We start from the raw sequence: 25,916 nt of genomic DNA on the forward strand, positions 1-25,916 counted from the left end.
CAATCAAACCAGTGGGCTTGCTTACAGACACTCAGCTCAAGTAGGTTGTCCAGATTCTCTCAGGTCTTAAGGGAGACCCAGGAACCTAGCCAAGATTTTATCATTCAACAGCTGTTTAGGCCAGGGACTGAGGAGACCCAATCATGGCAAGGGTGACATGGAGGTCACAGTTACTGGGCAATGCAGATCTCCAAATGTGCGAAAATTTGCAACAGTCATAAGAGTTAAAAGGACAATTCATGATGCTGACCTACTGTTCCATGACATTGTTTTAGGGTCAGGCGGAGCTTGGATTGGGAGGAAGTGACAAATGAGCTGAGAGCTGGCTACAGCACAGGAGACAAGGGATCTACTTATACACAGGTGCTGGGGCCAGAGGAAGTGCAGCCTACTGGAGAAAGTAAGAACTGCACATGGTACTAAGATATGCTGGAGCTGAAGGAAGGACTGGGGTCCTCTTGATGGGACCCGCAGTCCTGTGGGAGAGAGTCATGGTTAAATCTGGGCGTGGAGAGCAGATGAGAGGAGGCCCCAGTCAGTGCTAATGGGTTGGCAGATGGGGGCAGGGGAGGTATCTCCTGGGGACAAGGTAGCTTTGAGGATGGCAGTAGTGGTGACAACAAAAGATGTGTTCCTTGACCATAGGATCCTGAATGTGGAAAGTCTGGGGTACCATCAAACACAAATGAGGACCTTCTGTGTCCCAGGCCTGCTGTCGGGACCATCTTCTCTCCTCAGTATGTCCTTTCTGAATAGTCCAAGGTCCCATCACTATACCTGGAGGAGCCAGGATTTCAGCCCAGGCAGCCTGGCCCAGAGGCCTTGCTCTCTCACCCCCAGGCCTCCTCTCCTTCCTGCTCCTCTGCCCTGTGTCTGCAATCTAATTCATCTTCACCATTGCCAATCAGATGAGGCACGAACAACAGTCTCTCTTGATTTGTTTTGTTTTTTGGCGGCCTGTATAGGGATGGAATCCTGGACATTGGTTTTATCAGCACCACACTAACCAACTGAACTAACTGGCCAGCTCTCTCCTCTTCTCCACTCTCCTGTGTCTGTGTTATTACCAGTCATCTGCTTTGTTTTCATAATTGTCCATTTGTTTTTATGATTTGAATTTACTCAAATCGATAGACTTTCACGTAGCCTAGCTTTGATTTCAACTTCTATTGTGTAGCACTTCACAGATCCCAATTTTAACCTTGGGGTGTTTGCCAGGATGTATCCCCTGTAGGGTGCTCTGAACTCCAAGTTTGTTCCCTCAACCCTGAGATTCAGCTGAAAGCTCTACTTAGCCTCTCAGCTTCTGTTTCAGAATCAGTAACTGCATCTTAAGGAAAGTTCCAGTCTCCTCTTCTCAGAATCTAATCCCCACATATCCTTACTAGTTGGTAACTCACCATTAACTTCAAAGAGTAATTGTGTATGTGTTTCTCAGTTTTGTTACACATTGAAACCCTGACCTCTAATTTCTTTCTGTGCATCATGTGAAGATAAGCTTTCCAAGTTGGCAGAATTTTCAGTATAAGTCTATCTAGTCCAACTCCCATGCACTTATGTACACAGCTTGATATATCTATCAGTTGAGAAAGTTAGATGAAAAACAAGTAAACGTCGGTACATTATGAATACAGTGCTATCAGAATATTTGTGATTTAAGCCAAGAAGTACCAGAATCGTGTTTTAGGTTTTCACAAGACTGCAATGAATTTTTTTTTTTTTTAAAGATGACCGGTAAGGGGATCTCAACCCTTGGCTTGGTGTTGTCAGCACCACGCTCAGCCACTGAGCAAACCGGCCATCCCTATATAGGATGCGAACCCGTGGCCTTGGTGTTATCAGCACCACACTCTCCAGAGTGAGCCACGGGCCGGCCCTATCATCTAGTTTTTATATTTTTTATTTTTCTTCTTTGTTGTTTTCTTTTCTCTATTTTTTTGTGTTTGTTTGTTTGTTTCATTTTTTTGTTTTTCTATTTTCTAGTTTTAATTCAGTCAAACTGCATCCCCACCAACCCCCCACCACCAATTTATATGTTGAAGCCCTAACTCCCTGTGTTATTATATTTGGAGTTATGGACTTTAAGGAGGTAATTAAAGTTAAATGAGGTCATATGTATTGGGCCCTCAACTAATAGGACTGGTGTCTTCATAAGAAGAGAAAGAGGCACCAGAAATGTACATGTACAGAGGAAAGGCCATGTGAGAACACAGGGAGAAGGCAGCTGTCTACAGCCAAGGAGACAGGCCTCAGGAGAAACCAAACCTGCCAACACCTTGAACTTGAACTTCCAATCTCCAGAGCTGTGAGAAAATAAATTTCTGTTGTTTAAGCCTTAACAGACTAATACATCCAGCTATGTATCACCTGGAAAAAGGTTAACAATATATTTTTTCAAAAAATATACTAACTATGGGCTGGCCAGTTAGTTCAGTTTGTTAAAGTGCACAGCCTTATAATGTCAAGGTCAGGGTTCGGATCCCTAGACCGGCCAACCAAAAAAAAAAAACCATTAACTACAATACAGTATCCTATTGGATCCTGGAACATAAAAACAACCTTACTGAAATATTGTGAAACCCAAATAAAACCTGTAATTAATAGTTTTATACAAATGTTAATTTCTTCATGTTGATAAACATATCATGACTATGTAAGATTTTAACATGAGGGGAATCTAGTTAAAGGATACACAGAATTCTCTGTACTAGGGCCAGCCCGTGGCTCACTTGGGAGAGTGTAGTACTGATAACACCAAGGCCACGGGTTCGGATCCCTATATAGGGATGGCCGGTTGGCTCACTTGGGAGAGCGTGGTGCTGACAACACCAAGTCAAGGGTTAAGATTCCCTTACCTGTCATCTTATAAAAAAAAAAAATTCTCTGTACTATTCTGCAATGTTTTGTTGTTAGTTTTTTAAAGGAAGCAGGCTATATTGGAAAAGGACAAAGCTCAGGAGCTAGGTCCTGAGCCAGAGCTGCACCCATTGCATCAGCCGGGGCCTCCTTCTTGTCTTTGGTTCTCCTCCTTGAGGTGCTTGCCTCTCTAGGTCCTGTAGCAGCTCCTGGAAGTGTTGGACTGAAGCCATGTTGGGACCTAAACCCGCATGGGCTCTAAAAGATTTTAAAAGGGGCCAGCCCGTGGTTCACTCAGGAGAGTGCGGTGCTGATAATACCAAGGCCACGGGTTCGCATCCCATATAAGGATGGCCGGTTAGCTCACTGGGTGAGCGTGGTGCTGAAAACACCAAGTCAAGGGTTAAGATCCCCTTAATGGTCATCTTTAAAAAAAAAAAAATTTTTTTTAAAGGACAAGGTTTTTTTTTCTTCTTAGCATGCATCTCTCTGAGTTCCCTGTTTTCCCATGGTTATTTGATATTTTGAACCTTTGCTATGGGGCAAGATGACATTATTTACATGCATGTAAAGTTGTTTTCCAGTCCTCCTGAAGCTACAGACTTGCACCTGCTACCCAGACCCCAAGATAACAGCAAGCCAAGGCTGGGAGCAGAAACCGGGCAGAATCTTGGTGAGACTGCACCTGGCCCTTACATGTCCCTCTCCCTCTTGCTTTTAATTTCCCATATTCCACTCTCTCATCCCCTCAGTAAACCTGAGTCTTTGACATGGCTTTAGCCTGGCCATTCTCCTTCAGGTTTACTAGAGAGATGGCCTAGCCTAACCTACTCAGGTCACGCGTATTCCTGAAAAAAAAGCTGACGTCCATTTTCACCAACATTTGACTTTCGAGTGGTTTGCTTTTGTCTGGGGGCAGGTGGCTCGACCTATCAGTTTGTTACAATTTTCCGGAGCCTCAGCCAGGACCGCCTGCCCCAGCACTCCCAGCTGCTGCTTCAGCCACACCTGGTCACCTGTGGCAGCTTGGCCCTGTGGTCCGCGATGAGCTGCCCATGGCTCTTTCTCTTCTTTCGCCAGCTGCAGCTCCGGCAGTGACTCCTGCGTGACCTCCGGGTACCATTCGCGCTCCTCGGCCTCCAGCTTCCGCAGCTGCTGCTGCGGTATCGTGCGAACTGCTTGGTCGCATCGCGCAGCCCCAGCTGGTCCTGCCGCTCTGGCCACCAGGGCCCAGGACAGCGGTGCGCACGTGGCGGCGCCCGGTAGCGGGGGATCCCGGGCCTGGGGTGACGCCGGTCCAAGCAGGATGCGCGCCTGAGCCTACCTTGAACCTTTGTATAAATCCAAAATCATCTAGCGTGATATTTCTTTTAAATAAAAAGTTTTACGAGTAAAAAGAGGCATGATGTATTTTCTCTATCTTTTTAGCTAACTGGTTATTTCTGAAGTGGGAGGAGTCAGAGGATTTGAATTTCTATATGCACAATCTATCTTATTTTACATATATGTCTTTAAACTAATACATTGTTTTTATAACATTAAGATAACCACATTTCATAAAGATAAAGATTGCATGATGGAAAAGAATGTTATTTGCACATTATTAGAGGAGAAATACGTTCAATTATAATATTCAATTATTCTAAGTACGGGGTTACCAATGTCGGAGATAAGGGCAGACGTTAGTGAACGCGCCGGAAACATTTTATTCAGAATCTACTAGCAGAAGAAGAAAGCGCTAAGCTCCGTTCCAATTTGCACAGAGGGCGTTTTAGAGGGACAAAGACCGAGTTGGGAGCGGGAATGAGCCAGGAGCCGGCACAGTCAGGGGAGGGCTGCCAGTTGCCCAGCTGGTGGGACCGCAGCGCCGGCAGCACCAAGGTCCAGGGTTCAGCCCTGCACCTGCCAGCCGCCCAAAACAGATCTAGTCGGGAAAGTGGAAAACTTCCAAGAGTTGTTAGTGTAAAAGCAATGAGGCTGGCTACGTCTGCTAGCTGGCCATTACGGAAGTTCAGACTGTTCCCTCCCACAAAGACTGGGAGACAGGCCCTGTCCTTCCATATGATTATTGTCAAGGGCACGGCTTTCAGGTTCTTGAAAAAGACACTCCTGTAGGATAAACGTATGTATCTCAAAGGGACAGAAGAGGGATTTACGGAGAAGACGGAGACGTGGGGCGGCGGTGGGCACGGGCAGCCCAAGTGCAGGCTGTGCCGTGAACTTGCCGGGACAGCAGCGGCAGCGGTGGGCTCGGTAGCTGCGCCCTCGCTACGTGCCACCTGCTAGCGGGACGGACTTTAACATTACGGCAGGGAGGCGTCAGAATCGTAGCTTTCCCCTTCCAGGAGCTCGGTCGAGTGGTCAAGGACATGCATTTGGAAATTGGACAGAGAGTGATACGTGGGAGGAGGATGCTGAAGGGTATGAGCTTCGATCCAGAGAAAAGAGAAAGTCCGAAGAAGTACATCGAGAGGGAGACCTGATGGCACTACAGCATGAACAAAAGATATGCAGGAAGGAGACACTGTAAATGCAACAGCCCTTCAGTATCGCTGTACATCCTCCAACAGGAAGGCAGGCATCACGTCCTTGTCTGTTCAGCATGCTCCACAGCAACAGGAAATCCTACCAGCCAGGCATTCTCTGTCTTCCAGGGAGTCGCTGGGAGCTTTTTAAAAGAAGTAGACCGAGGCATAGGACAAATAGTAAAGTGTAGAGACACCAAGAGAGAACCTCAATGAGGCAGTGTCTGCCTTCACAACACAACAAATACGTCTGGACTCTGACAGCAAGAACATTCAACCTGTAAGGATCCCTATTATGAAGCAGACTGGGGAACAGGGTGGGGGACAGCTGTAGTGATAATGTTGATAGTAGGCATAATAACACCTGTGTTTTATTTGCTGTATTATGAAATTTTAGCCAAAGTGGATGTTAGTCACCATTCAACAGTGGACTCTTCACATTTGCATCCAGGAATCACACCCCCATCACAGCAGAGAGAAATGGAAAATGGAATTGCTGCAACTAAAGGAACACACTTTGGCCAACAAGATGATCATAAACTATATAGTCAAGATTCTCGGTCACCTGCTGCTCCGCATAAAACATAGCAGTTAGCTCATAATCACAAAGTTAGTGATCACTTGTGCATCTGGAATGTGGTGGATAATATTCAGGAACCCACTTAGAAGGCAGAATTTAGGAAGACTGGAGATGCTTTTATTTATTTTTTTTACCTTTAAAAATTTTTTTGAGCCATGTACAAGTGGATTGTGTATAAAAGCTCTACAGTTGTTAGTTGATGTTGAGAGCAGTCAATCCATTCATCTATTGTACCCATGCTTAAAGCAGAAATGAATTTAAATGTATGTTTAGGAAGTTCTTTACTTGGAAGGTATATCATTATTGTTACTCAAAACTGGTAATGTTTAAATTTGATTTTTTAAATTATTTTTTGGTTTAAGGTTATTCATGTTAATTTTATGAAGCAAAATAATGATCTCATCAGATGTCTGCAACTGAAGAAAATTTACTACTGAAAACCACCAAAATACTTAGTTGCAAAAAAGTTTGGTTCTAGAATTATGATAGCATATGCTCAATACTCAGTTTTGAAACTTTTTAAAAACATGTTTAGCATGTGTGCTGTGAAAGCATAAGTTGAAACAGAAATGGGAACATAATGTATAATTTGTGTAATAGAGGCTAAGAAATAGTTTAAATATTTTTAAGCCCCCAAAGTAATGTGTATGGTTGGGAAGGTGCCATTTGGCCACTAGAACTCTGGAATAGGTCAAGATCTAAAAGGAATTTTTGTCTCTTAAAGAGTGCTTTCTTTAAGACAGACCCTTTAACCTCACCTCTGCTTCTGTTTTTACAATGATTATATTTGCCTCTGATATTTGAAAACACTTTTGTGGTTCTTTGTTGAAAATTGTTATACATGTACAGAATAGCATTATTTAGCAAATAATTCCTTACATATTGTGATAAATCGTTGCTGTGTTACATATAGTAACATGCCTTAACTACATTTAATGCCTTATAATACTTTATGAAAGTTAGTATAAGTTTTAGAGTTAAACATTATTTCAGATGGTCCAATCTGATTCATTACGTAGGCTATATAAATTGGTCTCCAACGTCACTATCAAACACAAGTTAATGGACTCAAAACTTTGCTTCTGAGGTCTGTTGCAGAAAATGCTTCACTAAATAAAAACAATGTTAGAGTTAGCAATTGCTTATTTATTGATCCCTTAATCTCTGTTTTTCAAAGAGAAAACATCCAAGTTAGAGTTTTTTGTTCCCCCCTGAACTATAGCATCAAATTGGAGGTCAAAGTTGTATGGATTGGTTGCAAGGGCTTGATAGTGCTACTTTTAAGATCTGCCATGGATTTAGCCAGGGTCTGGCTAAAAAAGCATTTGCATACTGATTCCATTGTTTAATTTTTTGAAGTATGTGTTTTAAAAATGTAACCAAAATGATTCAATAGAAATGAGATTTGGTGGAGTCTGGATTGCCTGTTTCGTGTATAATAAAGTATATTTCTTAAGATATATATAAAAAAAAAAGAAGAAGAAGAAGAAGGATTTACAATTGTAAACTTCTTAAGTAAATGCTCTAAGACGAAGGGGGCGAAGGGCCTATGACAAACAATAAATTCTTTTGACAGTCTTGAGCTTTTTCAGACAAAAACTCAGAGTGTCTGGGTGGTCCCAGGGACAAGGTCTTAGGCTGCTAGAAGTCTTGTTAAAGTTTGGTCAGGTCTCAGTGCAGGGGTTTGGACGGAGTGTTCCTGAAGAGAGGTTTTCTAGTTCTTAACAAACACAGAAAAATGTCAGAATATACATACTGCAGAATATTAGAGCCGTCCCTCAGTATCCACAAATACCAAAATCCTCGGATGCTCAAGTCTCTTACAGTTGGTCCATCCATCTCCGCGGGTTCTGCCTCTTGGTTGGTTGAATTCCTGATGCGGAACTTACAGATCCACAGGGATGACTGTATTTCTGGGTGACGGAATTATGATATTGTTTTGTGTATGAGGTATATTTATACTATGATGTTCATGTAACAATAATATGGATGTTAATTTCTGTGTATTTATAAAGCGCTTTATATATATCCTTATTTTTTCCTGTATTTTCCTAGTTTTCTCCTAGGAGGCAGTCAGGCAAATTAATGCTCGATGAAAGGAGTCCATTTTGGTGTCTAGAGATTAAGTACTTAACAATGCAAATAAATTAGTCAAGTTTAGGTCATAATTAATATATTAAAGAATTATATCCTAAAGAGTTTCTACTGACATTACCAAACTAGCTATCATTTGAAAATTTAGTACAGAGAAAGAAGAAAAATGCATATATATCAGGGAAGCAACCCCAAACGTGCTGTGACATACTGAACAAAAACAACATTTGTTCCTAGAAGCTACTCTCTAAATTCCCTCCTGTCAGAGCCTATAGTACATTCAACGGCACACTATGATTTTAAAAAGTAAGCCTATTACTAAGGAGGTGGAAGAAAACGAGTCATGCTTAAACCTTCTAAAGAAACTCAACACTTGTAGAAACCCTGCACTAAGTAAACTTATAATAATTATAAACTTTTCCTGTGTAAATCATCTTCTATTTATTTTGCAAGTCTGAGTTACAAATTATCAGGTATTCTTAAATTAGGGGTATATCAATTTGAGATTCAAAAAGACAATTTTGGGGGCTGGCTGGTTAGCACAATTGGTTAGAGCATGGTGCTGATAACACCAAGGCCAAGGGTTCAATCCCTGTACCGGTCAGCCACCAAAAAGCAATAATAATAGTTTTTAAAAAGACAATTTTTAATAGTGTGTTTTATTCAAATAGAACCTTTAAAAACTAATGTAAATATAAATGAAATACGCTTCTAGGTCTTTGACTCTGACTATAGACTAAAGCAATTTCTTTATTTTAGGAAGACAATTGGACTAAATAAGTGCTATATAATAAAGGAAAAGCCTCTCTTTTTATTTAAGCTTAGGTGTCATGTTGTTGAAGTGAGCAGGACTGAAGAGGCCACATTGGGTCCTAAAACCACCTGGGCTGTGGGGGTGGAGGTGGGAATTTTAAAAGGACATTTTTTTCCTCTCCACTCTTTCTTACCACTCCCTGACTTTATCTCGCTCGCTAAATAGGAAAACAATGCTGAGAAGTTAATCAGTAGTTTGCAAAGCTAACAGTTCTTTCTTTGAGACTTGTAGAATTTTAAGAAGTGATCAAAGCCAAATGACTGGAAGTTGACCTTGGGCACCAGCCAAGTCAACCAGAGCTTTGGAAGTGAAACTATGCAAAAGACTTTGCAGAAAGGTTGATTCTACTCTGGAGCAAATCAAAATCTTGCAAGGTCCTGAGATAACAGCAAAGATGAGAGCAGAAATCAGACGAGACCTTGGGAAGAACTTGTACCTGACTGAAGACAAGGACGGGACACCTTGTAGCTGTACCAGTCCCTCCTACTTTTCATTTCTCACATTCCATTCCTTTGTCTCCCCCTCCCCCACCCTCCCCACCCCTGCCTTAAAAAACTCCTCAGGTAAATCTAAGGCTTTGAGATGAGATAGCTTACCATCCCCTTCAGCTGAATACATCTGCTTTTCTAAACACCAATCACTTAACTTGTGAGTCTTTTTTTCTTTTCTTCTTGAGGGGGCAGGCAGCCGGACCTGAGTTTGGTAACACTTAGACTATTTTGAAGCTAATCATATCATTTGAAGTCATCACATCATTTGGTCCAAAGCTACGTCAAATATACCTCTAAAAGATATAGTCTTATTAAAAATAATAGGGCCGGCCCGTGGCTCACTTGGGAGAGTGTTGTGCTGATAATACCAAGGCCACAGGTTCAGATCCCATATAGGGATGGCCGGTTAGCTCACTGGGTGAGCATGGTGCTGACAACACCAAGTCAAGGATTAAGATCCCCTTACCGGTCATCTTTAAAAAAAAAAAAATAATAATAATAATGGTAATACAGGCTTGCTGGTTAGCTCAGTTGGTTCAAGTGCAGCCTTGTAACACCAAGGTCAAGAGTTGGGATCCCCATACCTGCTGGCTGCCAAAAATAAATAACAGTAATACCATAATTACCCTTAAGAAATTAAACATAATTTGAATATCACGAAATATCCCTTTTGTTTTCAAATTTCCCAGGCTGTCTCATAGCTTTTATTTTTTAGAGTCAGTTTGTTTAATTCAGGATCCAAACAAGATCTACATACTCATTTATTTTTTGGCTGGCTGGCCAGTATGGGGATCAGAACCTTGACCTTGGTGTTGTCAGCACCACGCTCAGCCAGCGAGCAAACCAGCCATCCCTATATAGGATCCGAACCCGTGGTCTTGGTGTTATCACCACCGCACTCTACCGAGTGAGCCACGGGCCGGCCTTATAAGGTTTAATAGTTCGAAGAATCGAAAACATTCAGATTCACTCTTAAGACAGGAAACCTTACCCTGTCTCGATTAAAACCCCTTCAGGAAAATATTCCTGTAACTCTGATCATTTCTTTTATCCATAGGGTGCAGGCTAAAAGTAAATGGAATTAGCCAATAGGTGGGAGGGGGCAGAATTGAAGAAAGATTACTTACCCTCAGAGATGCAAATTAACCCCCAAAATCCATTCTTCCCCTTGATTTCATGCTCTCGGCTAATTACTTTGAAAAATTATCATTAGTATTTCTCTTTCATAACTCCCATCAGAGCCATGCTGACTTTGACCCTTACTCCACTGAAATTGCTCCCACTAATTCATCACTGCCTTTCCTGTTGTCTTGATCCCTCTGGAAGGTGACCCTGCTGACCACCCTCTGCCAGCCATCTCTCAGTCTCTTTGGCAGATGGCTCTTTCTCTCGTGCTCCTTAGAACTCACTGCTTCCTAAGGATCTGCCCTTGGCTGGGGTTCTCCGTGTGTTTTCTGCCTGCACAGGACCCATATGAAGCCAAACACACTCCCCAAAGTAACATTTCACATACAACACAGTGATTCGGAAGTTGGGGGGATGTGTGAGGATGGGCCAGAGTCAGGTATCCCAGGCCAGGAGTTCCAGGTGTCCCCAGGAGAGTGCCTCAGAACCCAAAGTCACAGTGTGGAGGAAGGATGACAGGCCTCCTAGTAGGTTGAGTAGGGCGTAAAGGACTGAGAAAAATCAGAGATGCCTCCTAGGTTTTTGCCTTAGATATTAGGAGAATGGAGGTTCCATTGATTGAGATGGAGAAGACTCGGGGAGGGGCAGATTCCTGGCAGTGAAAGTTGGGGAAAAATCAAGATTCCTCTTTCTTTCTGGTTCATGAATCTGGAGATGCCAGCTAGAATTCCAGGTGGAAACCACCAATAGACAGTTGCAAACAGAAGGCTGGTGGCCAGGACAAAGCCAGGCTGGAGAACAACTCTGAACCATCATTCTAAAGTTGTGTTAATGCTTAAAAGCAATGGTACTGTCTAGGGAGAAAAAAAGGGTCCTCCAGACAATTCACAACAGGAATACAAATTAACAAATGAACAGATAATTTAACTCACTCATAATCCGGGACAGGAGAATTAAATTAATATACAAGTATGTCTACCCCACTAGGTTCACAAAAATTAAAAAGACCCTTAATAACCATTTGGCAAGGTTTGTGAGTGGAAATATTAATGGATACAGACCTTCATTTATACTTAAAAGTAGGAGGACAAAATGAACTTAAATGTTTGATTTTTTTTAACCAGCATATTTCAGTTTTATAAATAAATTCAAGTAAATCATTTTGTCTGCATGTTTTGTTGCTTCTGAGAGAGAATATTATTCAAATTTGTGGTCTCTCTCTGAGAGCCTTGATTTAATCCTGTCCTCAGTTCAGTCTGTGTTACCGTCGTTTCATGAAGACCATTCCCTTTAAAATCCTTCCCTCATTCTTGATTCCCACTCCCGTTCTTCTCCCCCCCTTGAATGGATTTGATTTGTCTTTAAATACGGATGTATTTTTATAAAATATAAATTATTGCTCTGTGTGTGTATATCTGCTTGATTTACTGATAGGTTTCTTTTATGTGTACGTGCCGCATAGAAATTCATTTAAATTTATTTTATGTTGAGCTCTGCTTTTACTTAGTTGTATTCACTTAAATACAGTATTTGCATTTACTTTTACAATAGCATATGAATGGTATCAATACTTTGTCAATAACTATATATTTTTGCCTGCTATCTGCCAGTATTCACAGATAACTATATATTTCACTTTAGGGTCTTATCTTTTATCAGGGTAACTGAAGAATACCACGTATCTACAGGTCATTTACTACAGGATTCCATTATACAGTACATGGGATTCACATGAACAGAGTAATATGTTTTCGCCTACAAACACATTTTGTTTCTCAGCTAAATCCTTTCTAAATGTTATAAAAATTTAAAAACATACATTTCAGAGGGATAGGAGGTAAAAGAAAAAAAGGAAAAAAGAAAAAAAACGTACACAAAGTAGACGGAATGAATCTCCATGTAACCATCAGGCTTGTTATCAATATTCCAATTGATAACTAAATGGAATTAGCCAATATTCCAACTTAAAAATCACTTTAGAATTACTTTCTATATATAGCAGACCAAAATGAATTACGTTATTTTCCACACATTTTCTTATAAAACCAGGTGCACATGTGGGGAATGCCTGTTGTATAAGGGCACCCCCAGTCTTAATCTTATGTAAGGAAAATCTTTCAGCAGGTAGCCCACCTGCAGAATCCAGGCTGAAATCTTTTCTCGTTTTTCTCGACCTCTCAATTTCTCAGTTTCCTCTTCTCCAAAAAATGCAAATAACTACAGAACCTGCCCTACTCCGTTATCACAAGGAAGACTCCAAAGCTCTTAGATCAAGGACGAAGACGCTCAAGTATTTACAGCTGAAAACCTCCCCCGCCTTCTCTCGCCCCCGCCCCTCCCGCTTCCAGGAGGAATCGAGGGTCTTTGCTGGGAGCAGTCCTCACAGCCACACTTTCCACGTAAGACACCTGTGTGTTTAGGGTCCAGTGTCCGGCTCTTTGCACGGGTGAAGGACAGCTGCACAGCGCCTGCTCCAGGTAAGCGGACAGATGACACCGTGTGGGCTCGCGGGCTGCAGCGCAGGGGCCGGCTGAGCGCCGGCTCGGTGCCGGGCGGGAGGTCGTGCCTCGCTTTATTTGAAAACCTGTGCTTTTTATTATGGCTCCCGGTTCGTCTATGAGCCCTGTCCTGAGTCACCTAAATGCTTGCTACAAATACGTAAACTCCTAAAGAGTCAGAAAGAGAAGTGACTAATGTCTGTGTCTGGAGCGGCACGGAAAGGTGCTGGTCTGATGGCGAGTGTGGGGTCGTCTTCCCGGCTGTCGACGTGCGGAATGGTTTGCAGGGGGAGGTGGGGGTAGAGAGATCAGGACCCTGATATGGGTGCCTGATGTCCCCTGTACTCAGGCGCTTTATGGACTTATCTTCCTTAATCTAACTGTCCTGCTTGCTTGCTTACAAAGGGCACACTAAGGCCGGAGAGGTTAAGTAGCTTACCCAAGGTCACACGGTTGATAAAGGAGCACCAGAAACCTAAGTCAACAAAATTTTAATGAGTGCCCATAGGTGCCAGGCCCTGAGCTGGGTGCTTAAGGATACAAGAGTGAGAAAGAAGGACTCAGTCCTACTGTTTTGGTAGTTAATGAGGAACACAGCCATGGACCTCAAAGATAATTACAAAGGAAAGGTGTCTGATAGTGAACGTGGAAATTGGACCGTGGGGTGAGGGGAGCAGTGCGAGATCGCAAGGAAGAGGAGGAGCTGAGGGAGGAAGCCCTTGGCGGTGGCAGAGCTTTGCTGGACTCCGGGTCAGCAGGATGCAGACGCCCTGGGGCCGAGGAAGACTCACTGCTGTGCTCCACAGATGTGACTATGTTTCATTAGGAACTGTCTCCCCAGACCCTCCTGGAGAGCTTCACATGATAGACCATCTATGTACCACATTCATTTTCTAAACTGCAAAATTCTGAGTGCTGTGACCTTGTGGTCCAGGGGGAAGAGATAGTAGCTGGGCCTGGAGTGAAGAATGGGTGGTAAGCCTGCTGTCTTCATCCTACCGCGTCTTTCTCTATCACTACATTTGGTGCGACCATCTTTCTTTAAAATCTGTCTGGTAGTCCCTTGCATAGAATGTATGTAGTTTATTCAGCCAGTACTGACGATAATAGACATTTCCAATGTTGCCACCCTTTTGAAGGTCAAATCAGTGCTGTAACCAGCCAGTTGGTGAAAGCCTGGTGATGACAACACTAAGGTACAGGGTTTGATCCCAGTCCCTGACAAAAAAACAAAAACAAAAAAAATCAGTGCTGATAAGAACATCTTTGTACACATATTTGTTTTTGATGTTTGGTGGTTGGTGGGTATTGAGGTCCGAACCCTTGATGATGGTGTTATAAGACTGAGAGCTCTCACCAACTGAGCTAAGCCACCAGCCCAGCCTTATCTTTGAGTATTTAAGTTATATGTGTTTTTATAGGATTAGTATTGTGGAATTACACAAGCAAAGACTTCAATTTTTTTTTTTTTTTAAATAAAGATGACCGGTAAGGGGATCTTAACCCTTAACTTGGTGGTGTCAGCACCCCGCTCTCCGAATGAGCTAACCGGTCATCCCTATATAGGGATCTGAACCCGTGGCCCTAGTATTATCAGCACCGCACTCTCCCAAGTGAGCCACGGGCCGGCCCTAAAGACTTCAATTTTTGATGGATATTTCTTTAAAAAAGTTTTCTACTTTGCCTGTCTACAGCGTTGAAATATCTACCTCCTTAACCCCATAACAGGGAATTACCAATTTTTTTCAATCTTACTAATACAATATTTTCAGTATTTACTATTAATATGGCATTATCTATTGTAAACAAAGAATACGTACGAGATGAGAAAGGCTGGCCACTTTGCTTTGTTGGCTAGAGGGCCAACTTGTAACACCGAGGCCAAGGGTTCAGATCTCCCCGTCAGCTACCAAAAACAAAAAAGACAAAACAAGTTATGGAAAGATGTAGAACTTTACTAATGATCTAAGAATACAAATTTAAAAAATAAATTGTTTTTAGAGATAATGACATTTTAATAATAAATACTGAAAATATTTTTCTGAGTTTTTGGTTTTTTCTGAGTTTTATTTATATTCAATTTGTATGTTTTAAATGTTTTCTTTTTTTTGGTTTTATATGTTTTTTTTTTTTTTTTAAAAAGATGACCGGTAAGGGGATCTTAACCCTTGACTTGGTGTTGTCAACACCACGCTCACCCAGTGAGCTAACCGGCCATCCCTGTATGGGATCCGAACCCGTGGCCTTAGTGTTATCAGCACCGCACTCACCCGAGTGAGCCACGGCCCGGCCCCATGTTTTATATGTTTTTAATATTATCTCCTGGGCTTCATTTCACAAAGTAGGCTTTCTGCAATCTATTCAGCTGTAGAGAAACAAAGATCTAAAAAAAAAAAGCAAACCAAATTTGGTAAATGTGAATTTTCAGAGATTAAAAATACCTTATTATAACTAAAAAAAAAAAAAAAAAAAAGAAAGAAAGAAAAGAAAGAAACATATTTTAAGCCCTAAAAGTGATGCGGGCTTTCCTTAAACTCTCTTCTATATTTTAACAAGACAAAAGTTTATGGTGAGATCATTATATTTTACCTAATTCCAAAAGTTTGGGATGTAAAGTAAATTTTTCGAAGTTACAAAGATAACTAACAAAGATTGTATTTTTTTTTTTTTTTGAAAGCCTACAGCACCAGTATTGCCAGGGGGTCTCCCCTGGAGAGTACTAACCAGGCCTGACCCTGCTTCCCTTTCAAAGTCAGACATTCAGATGCGTTCAGGGTGATATGGTGGTAGACCGAGGCTGTACTCCAATTTGGCTGTGGTCTGTCTGCTTCAGAGCCCCAGTTAGGGTGACTGGTAAGTGGATGAAATGTGGCGATTGTGGTGCCGAGTCGGTGGAGTCGCTAGGGCACAATAGTAAAGGCACGGGAATGAAAGACTGGGGATGGGGCGGAAAATCTGTGTTTGACTAGTATAAGGCAGTAGGTAGGACCACCTGAAATAAACTCAAGATGGTTTTTTGGTTTGGGTTTTTGGTTTTTTTAAGAACGTGATATCTTCTCACCCACAGCAATTAATGATCTGAGGCAATGGCTGTTTTCCTGAGAACTACTTAGCTTGGCTTCTTTTTCTCTGAGCTGCCAAAGGCTGGAAGAGTAGTTGACTGGCTAAGCTGTGACTGGCTGCAGGCCATGAGTGGGACTCCTTTTAGCAGCTGGAAATAAAGGGTCTGAAGACTCAAAGGACTTCAAGTACTGCCTCAAATGTGAGAAACCAGTGGGACTGTAGTGAGACCATCAGCTGTCTCCAGAAAGGACTGTGAGGGCTGAGGGTGCACCTGCTTCTCACCAGAGAGTACCTGCAGAGCCAACCTCCTGAAGAAAGCCCACTTCTGTCCAGACCTTCATTCACAGCCTGATGGCGGTGGCAGCAGCCCTGTCAGGACTCCAGGCAGAAGCCAAGTGCCCCATCTGTCTCGATTACCTAAGAGACCCCGTCACCATCGATTGTGGGCACAACTTCTGTCGCTCCTGCATCAAACAGTCCTGGGAAAATCTAGAGGACAGATTCCCTTGCCCTGTCTGTCGTCACCAATGCCAAGAGGGGACCTTCAGGAGCAACACCCAGCTGGGAAGGATGATTGACATTGCCAGGCTACTCCACATCACCCGGAGCAAGAGGAAGAGGAAGGAAGATTTGTCCTTGTGCGAGAAGCACAACCAGGTCCTGACCCTTTTCTGTGAGGAGGACCTAGAGGTGTTGTGTCCCCTGTGCACTCAGCCCCCTGACCACCAGGGCCACCACGTGAGACCCGTAGAGGAGGCCGCCTCTCATCACAGGATGAAGCTCAATGGCTACATCGAGCCTCTGAAGAAGCAAGTGGCGGACGTTCAAAAATTAATAAGCATTCAAAGCACAAAACCCTTGGACCTGAGAGAGGAGGTGGAAAACCATAGGCGGGAATTGTCCTCTGAATTTGAGCACCTGAACCAGTTTCTAGAACGTGAGCAACAGGCTGTTCTCTCAAGGTTAGCTGAGGAAGAGAAGGACATTCAACAGAAACTCAGTGAAAACATAACAGCATTTTCAAACTACATTTCTACACTCAGTAGTCTGTTAAGTAAGGTAATGCAGCTCAGCATGCAGTCTGAAGTGGAATTGCTATCACACATTAAAACTTTCTACAACTCTGACAATGGGATTAGCCCATCAGTCTTTTCAATTCATTTAAGGAGAGAAAGCTGCAGTTTTCCTCCCCAGTATTCTGCTCTGCAGAGAATTATAAAGAAATTTAAAGTAGATATAATTCTAGACCCTGAAACAGCACACCCTAACCTGGTTGTCTCTGAGGATAAAAAATGTGTGAGATTTACAAAGAGAAAACAAAACGTTCCTGATTTTCCTAAAAGATTTACAGTCAACCCAGGTGTCCTCGGTTTTCCATATTTTCATTCCGGCAGGCATTTCTGGGAAGTAGAGGTGGGAGACAAGTCTGAGTGGGCTATTGGCGTTTGCAAAGATTCTCTTCCTGCAAAGGCGAGGAGACCACCATCAGCCCAGCAGGGATGCTGGAGGCTTCAGCTGCAGGATGATGGCTATGATGCACCAGGAGCTGTTCCAAACTCTCCACTGTTGGAAGTGAAAGCCAGAGGCGTCGGCATTTTCCTGGACTGTGAGCTGGGTGAGATCTCATTCTATGACATGACTGATAAATCTCTCATCTGTACTTTCTCTCTCACCGTTACTGGACCTCATCGGCCTTATTTCCATATCGGACCTAATTCACAACCTCTCCGAATCTGTACAGGAACCGACTGTGAATGAAATCCCCTTGATAGACTAAACCGTTTACTTTTTTTTTTTAATGGAAAGTGTGTAGGCTATAGTATTAATACACCTTTGAATCTAATTCCTAACTTTTTCTTTCATAGTTTCACCTCTTCCAAGAAGAAACTTTCATTTTGTTTCAGCAACTATAGAAAACAGTGCTAGTAAATGTCTTTTCCGCAGGGATTACGTGGATGGACCTTGGCACATTACTAGATATGAGGGTGATTGTTTCAGTTTGTCAGAAAGTGCAGATAGAGTTTCCAAAACAGAACTGGGCTGGCCGGTTGGTCAGCTGGTTAGAGCATGGTGCTGATAACATCAAGGTCCAGGGTTCTTTCCCTGTACTGGCCAGCCGCCAAAAATAAATAAATATATAAATAACAGAACTAGCCAAATAATAATAATAATAATACATAGTTACTGTAAAAACTTTACATAATATAGAAATAGAATAAAGTCAAAAATTCTTTAATTTTATTTTCTTCTTGTCCAGTCCTTCCCCATCTGATTCTCTTACTCCATAGCCACTTATCCTTTCCAGTGTGAATTACTAAGTTTGTTGTGTATTCTTCTTGACCTACATCTATCCACTTACACACACACACCACTTTTAACCAAAAGTGAGATGTCATGATATTAAACACATATTCAACAACCTGGTTTTTTCACTTAACAATATATTAGAGGCATTATTTCATGTTGGTATATAAGAGGGGTCTTCAAAAAAGTTCACGGACAGGTTTGTATTACCTTTTAATTTCCACAAACTTTTTGAAGGACCCTCATATATATCTACATTATTTTTTTAAATGCTGCAGAGCATTTCATGCCAGGAGTCTATCATATCTTTAAGATTTATTCACCTATTGAATCTATATGGTATTTCATATGCTCAATATTAAACTAATGGAGTAAACCTTCCCTCACATGACTTTTCACATACGAATGTAGGAAGGATTGTTGGAGTCAGAGTTATTTGGTGTATTTACCACTAAATATGTGGTTCCCAAGTGCCCGTGATTGCCATATCCAAGTGTCTATTTGGACACTCCTGCCAAAATTGGATACAACCAATCTTATCACTCTTGCCGCTGATTTGCAGAAATACCATTTAACTTGAATTTCCCTGATGAATAACGAGGTGGCACATCTTTTCACATAGTTTTGGCCACTGTGTTTCTACGAACTGCATGTATTTATCCTCTTCTTACTTTTCTTTGTTTCCCTTTTTAAATCTGAAATTCAATTAATCTTTGAATAGGCATAAAAGTCAAGTTTCAAAACTCAAAAGGGGCTGGTTGTTTAGCTCACTCGGTTAGAACATGGTGCTGATAGGGCCCAGCCTGTGGCTCGCTTGGGAGAGTGTGGTGCTGATAACACCAAGGCCGTGGGTTCGGATCCCTATCTAGAGAGGGCCGGTTAGCTCACTTGGGAGAGCATTGTGCTGACAACACCAAGGTCAGGGGTTCAGATCCCCAGTCCAGCTTCCCAAAACAAACAAAAAAACCCATAAAGCAGAAAGAGATATACAATAAAGTCATTCCCAGCCCTGTCTCCTCGCCACCATGTTCCCCAACCTAGAGGAAACCAAAATTTCCAGTTTTTATAGTTTTAGAGACAGTTAATGTGTATACTGTAAAAGTATCTTTTCTTTTTTTACGCAAATAGTAACACTATCCAGTTAGTACCCTACTTTTTTTTTTTTTTGGCACTGGCCAAAAAAAGGGTTCGGTGATCTGAACCCTTGACCTTGTTGTTATGATACCAGGCTCTAACCAACTGAGCTAACCGGCCAGCCCTGCCTTGTACTTTCTGATGGTGTTATTTAACCAATCCTCTACGGATGGACATTTAATTTGTATTCTTATTCTGGCTATTACAAATTCAAGGGTACTTGAAAACGTTCATGAAAAGATTCATAATATTTTTAATTCTATTTCTCTATGAACTTTTTGAAGTACCCTCATAATCATACAATTAATACTTTAGGACAGGTGAGAGTATATTCCTAGGATAAATTCCTGGAAGTGAAATTGCAGGTCAAAGAACATATTGCATTTGTGATTTTGACAGATACTGTATTTCTAAATTTGCCCTCCAGAGAGGTCACCAATTTATACATCCCAGTAGGACACAGGACAGTGCTTTTTTCCCACAGAGTACTGCTCATACAGAGTATTAACATTTTTCATCTATCTGGTTTGCTATCTTGTTATATAGGTCAATTAGCATTTTTCTTACCATAATTGAAATTTATCATCTTCTCATAGGCTCACAAACCATTTGTTTCCTTTTCTGTGAACTGTTTATATGCTTACATACTTGGCCTTTTTGGAGGCAATTGTTCTTTCTTTTCTTGTTTTTGGTGGCTGGCCAGTACAGGGAAAGAACCCTGGACCTTGAACATCTTGATCTTGGACTTCCCAGCCTCCAGAATTCTGAGAAATAAATTTGCGTTGTTTATGAGAAAAAAAAAAAAGTTTATGGAAAAATTGAATTAAAAGATAATACAAATCCTTCCAGGAACTTTTTGAAGACTCTTCATATAGCTCCTAGGTTTCTTGTCTTTTTAAAGAAAGTCTCTCCTAAATTAATGCTTTTATTATTTTAATTAATTGTTTTAAATTTTTATAGTCTTGAAGTGCTGATTATCAAGCTGTGATCTCTCAGCTTCAAGCCCATCCTTCTATATTCTGCTTTGTGATGCTGGGCCTGGGACTCTGCAAACTACATTTCGACTTTGCCAGCTGGCTCCCTGCTGGGCTCTGCCAGTGGGAGGCAGGAGAGGTTGACTGGAAGGGTAAAGGAGGAAGAAGGGACTTGATCTTTTCTGTTTGTTTCTTGTTCCTTTCATCACTGTAGTCCACATCACTGTAATAATGGGTCTTCAACCAGTTGCAACTTTGTTCTGAAGCAGCAATTGTTTCCATTTTGCAGTTTTTCCAACTCTTGCAGAAGCAGTCCCATTGACCCACTTTGGAGATGCCAGCCAGTTAGCACCCAACCTGTCTGCCCCTCCAGAGGTTGGACCTCCAGCTCAGTGGCGCCATCTCCAACCTCCTATATTTTAATAATCCCCACTCCTTGCCGTTGTTTCCCCAGACCTATGGGTAGTAACTGGTAGTAAATGACTCTTGCAGTTATTCCCGTTTGATATATCAGTATCCCCTTTCTGCCTTTTTATTCTTGAGTACCCAATTAACAATTCTTTATATTAAATAATCTCTGTTAAAATATCTGGCATGGTTTCTGTTTCCTGCCTTGACCATGAGTGTTACTGTTGAATTCGTCAATCTTTTCCTTAGAATTTAAGCAAGTTGTGACATACTTTTATGTAGGAATTTCACAGAGGCCAGTTTCCCCCTCTTTAAATGGCTAATCACCCTAACAGCATTTAATATCTAATCATCTTTTCCCTACTGATTTTGTTTAAAAGACTTTTTTTTTTTTTTTTTTTTTTTGTCTTTTTGTGACCAGCCGCACCGCGCTCAGCCAGTGAGCATATCGGCCATCCTTATATAGGATCCGAACCCGCGTCAGGAACACTGCTGCGCTCCCAGAGCCACACTCTCCCGAGTGCGCCACAGGGTCGGCCCTAAAAGACCTTTTGATACATGAAACTTTAAAATTTTTGTGTAGGCAAACTTATCAATTCATCTTTCATGATTTTTTTTCCCTTTCCTCTTACACTTTGAAAAGTCCTTTCTACCCAGAGGTTAGACATATAATCATGTCTATTTCTTTTGGTGCTCTTGTGCTATACCATACTGCCTCATTTAGGACAGTGGTTTTCAAACTTTTAAAAATTTGAATCTATTGTTAGGATGTATTCTGCTTTGTCAATGAGCATACATTTACATGTTTCTATAAAATTGAAACAAAAATTTCACAAAACAATATTTCTGGCAAAGATTTTAACTACTTACAGAAGATCCCTCAAATTTCCCAGCTCCTTTACAGTTCTGGCCAGAAAGATAAGCAGAAATGCTGTCTGAGACTTTCAAGAAGTCTCCTTAAATGGAATGGTCATGCCCTTCTCCTTCCTTTTCTTTTACTTGCTGACTGAGATGTGGGTGTGATGACTGGAGCTAGAACAGCTATGTTGAAGAATGAGGTGACCTTAAGAATGGAACAACAAGGCAGAAGCAGCCTGAGGATTTGAGGAATTTCTGAAGCAGAGCCACTGATGTCATTTCTCGACTTTAATGTGAGAAATTAAGTTGTTATTTTGTGTTTTGCTGTTACTCCCAGACAGACTTAGTTCTTACAAATACATATTTTGTAGGGTTGATGTCAATTTATACTTCCACCAACTATATATGAGAGTGCTGTTTCTCCACAGCCTCAACAACAGATATATTGTCAAACTTCTGAATTTCGATAATCTTAAAAATGGGAAAAAATAGTTTACTTTTAATTTGACTTTCTCTTGTTATGAATCAGATTGAACATCTTTTAGTATGTAGAAGTGTCATTTGTATTTCTTTTTCTGTAAACTGTCGGGAAGCAAATATTTTTGTTGATCTTTTTTTTTGTTTGTTTCTAGTAGTTCTTTATATATTAGGAAAATTAATTCTTTATGTTATATGAGCTGCCAATTTTTTTTCCAAGTTTGTCATTTTTCTTTCGACTTCACTTTTTTTTGGTCATGCAGAAAATATTTAAAAGTTTTGGCAAAAGCCTATAACCAAATTTTTGAAACACTTTCCCCCTGGCATTTAGATTTAAATCCTAGTAGAAGTCCAGAGTCATGCAATAATCCACCCAATTTGTTGTCTGGGACTTTTATGGATTTGTTTTTTAAATATACATCTTTGAATTTAATATGTGAAGTATAGATCCAACTTTACCTTTTTCCAAATGGCTCCCTATTTGTTTAAACCATTTAGCATTGTGCCACTGATATGAGATGTTGCCTTTATAATGTACAAAGTTCTTGTATTTATTTAGGTTTATTTCTGGACTTTGTATTTTGTTTTGTATTGATTTTTCTATTCATATGCCAAAACCACATTTAAATTGTTGAGGTTTTATAATGTTTCCTTATCTAATAGTGCTGGTCCTCACTCATTGCTTCTCTTTTTTTCTTTTTAAAAGTTTTCTTGGCTCTTCTTTTCTTTTCTTTCTTTCTTTCTTTCTTTCTTTCTTTCTTTTTTTTTTTTTTTTTTTGGTGGCTGGCCAGTACAGGGATTGATCCCTGGACCTCGCTGTTACCAGCACCATTCTCTAACCAACTGATTCTTGGCTATTCTTGTTTGCTTAATTTTTTATGCACAATTTGACCCCATGTCTAGAAAAAAGCCCTGTTGATATATTTATTGGGATCCCAATCAATTTACCAATTAATTTAGAGAGAATTGACATCTTTAGGAAGTTGAATATTCTAATCCAGTCATAGGAATCTTATCTGTTTTGATTGCTACTGTAAATGGGACCTTCTTTTCCATCCTATCTTCCAAATGGTTGTTTGCGTAAAATGAAGACTATTGATTTCTGAATGTTAATTTTATACCTCCTTGACCTTTCTGAATTCTACTATTGTTTGTAATAACTTCTTAGTTGATTTTTTTTGAGATATACAATCATATCTGCAAATAAAAATAATTTTACTTCCTCATTTCCAATTCTTATTTCTTAAACTGATATTGTGACATAACGGTGGTGGTACTCCTGGCCTGGCTGGTCCCCCTTCTTCCTGTCTTTTTTCCAAGCCTGAACTGGCAGCCTGAACTGGCCATTCTGAGTGTTACCCAATACCCTTTCAATAAATTCCTTTTCACTTAAAGTCAGAACTGGTTTATTGTTACTTTGAGAAGCCTGACAAAAAGTTCATTTTGCACAAAGAAGGCCCACTACATTCTCAATACTGATATCTGTTGCCGTTTATTGAAGGTCTACTGTGTACCAGGCAGTGTGCCAAGTAATTTGCATATGTCATATCAATTCCCAGGGAATGTACTCTCAGTTTTTGTACTGGTTATAGTACCAAACTTGAACTCATCCTTTTCACCTTTCTTTAAGGACACTTTTTGCTTTTTGTGTTAGCAGTAGCTTTACAATGTAAGGTAAGAGCCAGTTTAATATGCTTATCTTTTTATTGTTTGCCTTGACATTATAAAATCAATTTTATTTGGTTAACAGAGTTTCAGGTTTTTTTTTAGCTGTGGTACCTTATTCCCAAAGCAAATGTTAAGTGGAAGCCCATATAAAAAACATTTTAAAGAGCAGCTGCAAAGGTTAGTTGTATTGTGTAGGAGTAAGTTACTTAATCTAGAATCTTGTGATGCTTCTGAGCATAGACAAAAAGAAGTTGTTCAGATGAAATATAGACATTTCTGGACACAGATCTTGGTGGCTATTATGCATTGAATTGTGTCCCCCCCAAAACAAATGTTGAAGTTATAACCCCTAGTACCTCAGAAGGTGACCTTATTTGGATATAAGGTCTTTACAGAGGTAGTCAAGTTAAAATGAGTTCATTAAGGCAGCCTTAATCCAATATGACTGGTGTCCATATAAAAAGAGGATATTTAAGGCTGGCCAATTAGCTCAGTTGGTTAGAATGTGGTGCTGACAACACCAAGGTCCAGGGTTCGATCTGTGTAGCAGCCAGCAAACACAACAAACAAAATTAAGAAGTGGAAATTTGGACACAGATATAGACACACACAGAGGGAAAACAATGTGAAGACACAGAGAGAACACCATCTAGAAGCCAAGGAATGTCAAAGGCCACTAGACGCTAGAAGAGAGGCATGGAACAGATTCTCCCTCAGAGCCCTTAGAAGAAACCAATTTCTATATTTCCAAAACTGGGAGCCAATACATTTTTGTTATTGAGGCCACTCAGTTTGTGGTACTTTGTTATGGTAACCCCAGAAAACTAATTCAGTGGATTATGTGGCCAATTGACAGAGTTTTGGAAGTGGAATGTCCTACACATTCCACAATGTATTTTCACTGTAAATAATGTTTTTCCGGCATGGGTCAGGACCCTGATTAGTTACATGCTTGCTATTTATCAAAAGTCTCTTCTGGCTCAGCTAAGCAGACAATCCTTGTAATTGTTAAGTTCATCATATAGAGTCGGAAAAAGCCTGTCTTTTTAAAAAAAATTTTTATCGAATCATAATCGAGCATACATCTTTTGGGGGTTCAACATGGACATATGCTGATCAAATCAATATTACTAGCATATATATTGTTACAAATCGTAGTTATTCTTTACGCCCCTTGTCCAATCTCTCTCCATCCCCTTCTCTCTCCCCCCTCCCCCCTCTAATTACCCTAGATTTCTTCTCTCCTTCTGAAAGTGTAGTGGTTACTCTGTTGATTTGTTGTCTAGATGATCTGTCCAATGCTGAGAGGTGTGTTCAGGTCCCCCAATATTACTGTAGAGCAGATGCTTCTTCTGTCACTCTGGAATGAGCTTTGTGGAGAGAGACATCCTCTTCTTTCCTTTATCTCTGCTGGTGACTCTCCTTGTGTCAATGCACTCCAGTGGCTGGCAGACCATCTACACGGTGGTTGTGGTGTCTAGTGGTAGCTGTGGTTATTGTGGTGGCTGTGGTAGGCATGCTCCTTACCTAGTTGTTGGTGGTGATCATGGTGTGTTTGGATGTGGGAGGGGGTTCCAGTCCCCGGATCCCAACCTCAGGACCCTGGGTGGGCCCCATGGTGCTGGTGGTGTGCCTGGTTGTCCCCCCTTTCTGGATTGGTAGACCAGGGGACCTCTGGTCCTTCTAAATGTTATAGGTGTTCTTTGGTGAGATGAGACTGTTACTAGTTAATATCAAACTTTGTCTCTGATTGTGGGTACTCTTGTTTTTTCTTTCAGTTCTCTGTCTGATTATTTGCTGTTTCCACCACTTAAACTCTGAACTGGAACTAATTTGTTGTCCTTTGCTTACTTCAAAAGTGGGGGAACTTCCTGTGGAGACCAGTACTTGAGCTCTGTGGGTGAGCTAAATTGCTGCTTTGCTGTTTATTCCCTGGGGAAGGCTTTTTGTGCAGGTCAGGTTTTAATAGTTGACTTCATAGGACTTCTGGATTTTTTTTATATGCTTTTTTTTTTTTTTTTGTGACCGGCGCGCAGCCAGGGAGTGC

At 41.0% G+C, this 25,916-nt stretch overlaps 1 protein-coding gene and 1 pseudogene across 1 annotated transcript; both read left to right on the forward strand.

Moving 5' to 3' along the window:
- Positions 1-4,659: 4,659 nt before the first annotated feature.
- Positions 4,660-5,969, forward strand: LOC134385825 (lysM and putative peptidoglycan-binding domain-containing protein 3-like; annotated as a pseudogene).
- A 10,428-nt stretch (positions 5,970-16,397) lies between these two features.
- On the forward strand, positions 16,398-17,804 carry LOC134385859 (tripartite motif-containing protein 75-like). The gene has a single exon (XM_063107524.1). The coding sequence runs from the start codon at positions 16,398-16,400 to the stop codon at positions 17,802-17,804; it is 1,407 nt and encodes a 468-aa protein (XP_062963594.1).
- The last annotated feature ends 8,112 nt before the right edge of the window (positions 17,805-25,916 follow it).

Source organism: Cynocephalus volans, chromosome 9 (assembly GCF_027409185.1).
Source record: "Cynocephalus volans isolate mCynVol1 chromosome 9, mCynVol1.pri, whole genome shotgun sequence".
Classification (NCBI taxonomy): domain Eukaryota; kingdom Metazoa; phylum Chordata; class Mammalia; order Dermoptera; family Cynocephalidae; genus Cynocephalus; species Cynocephalus volans.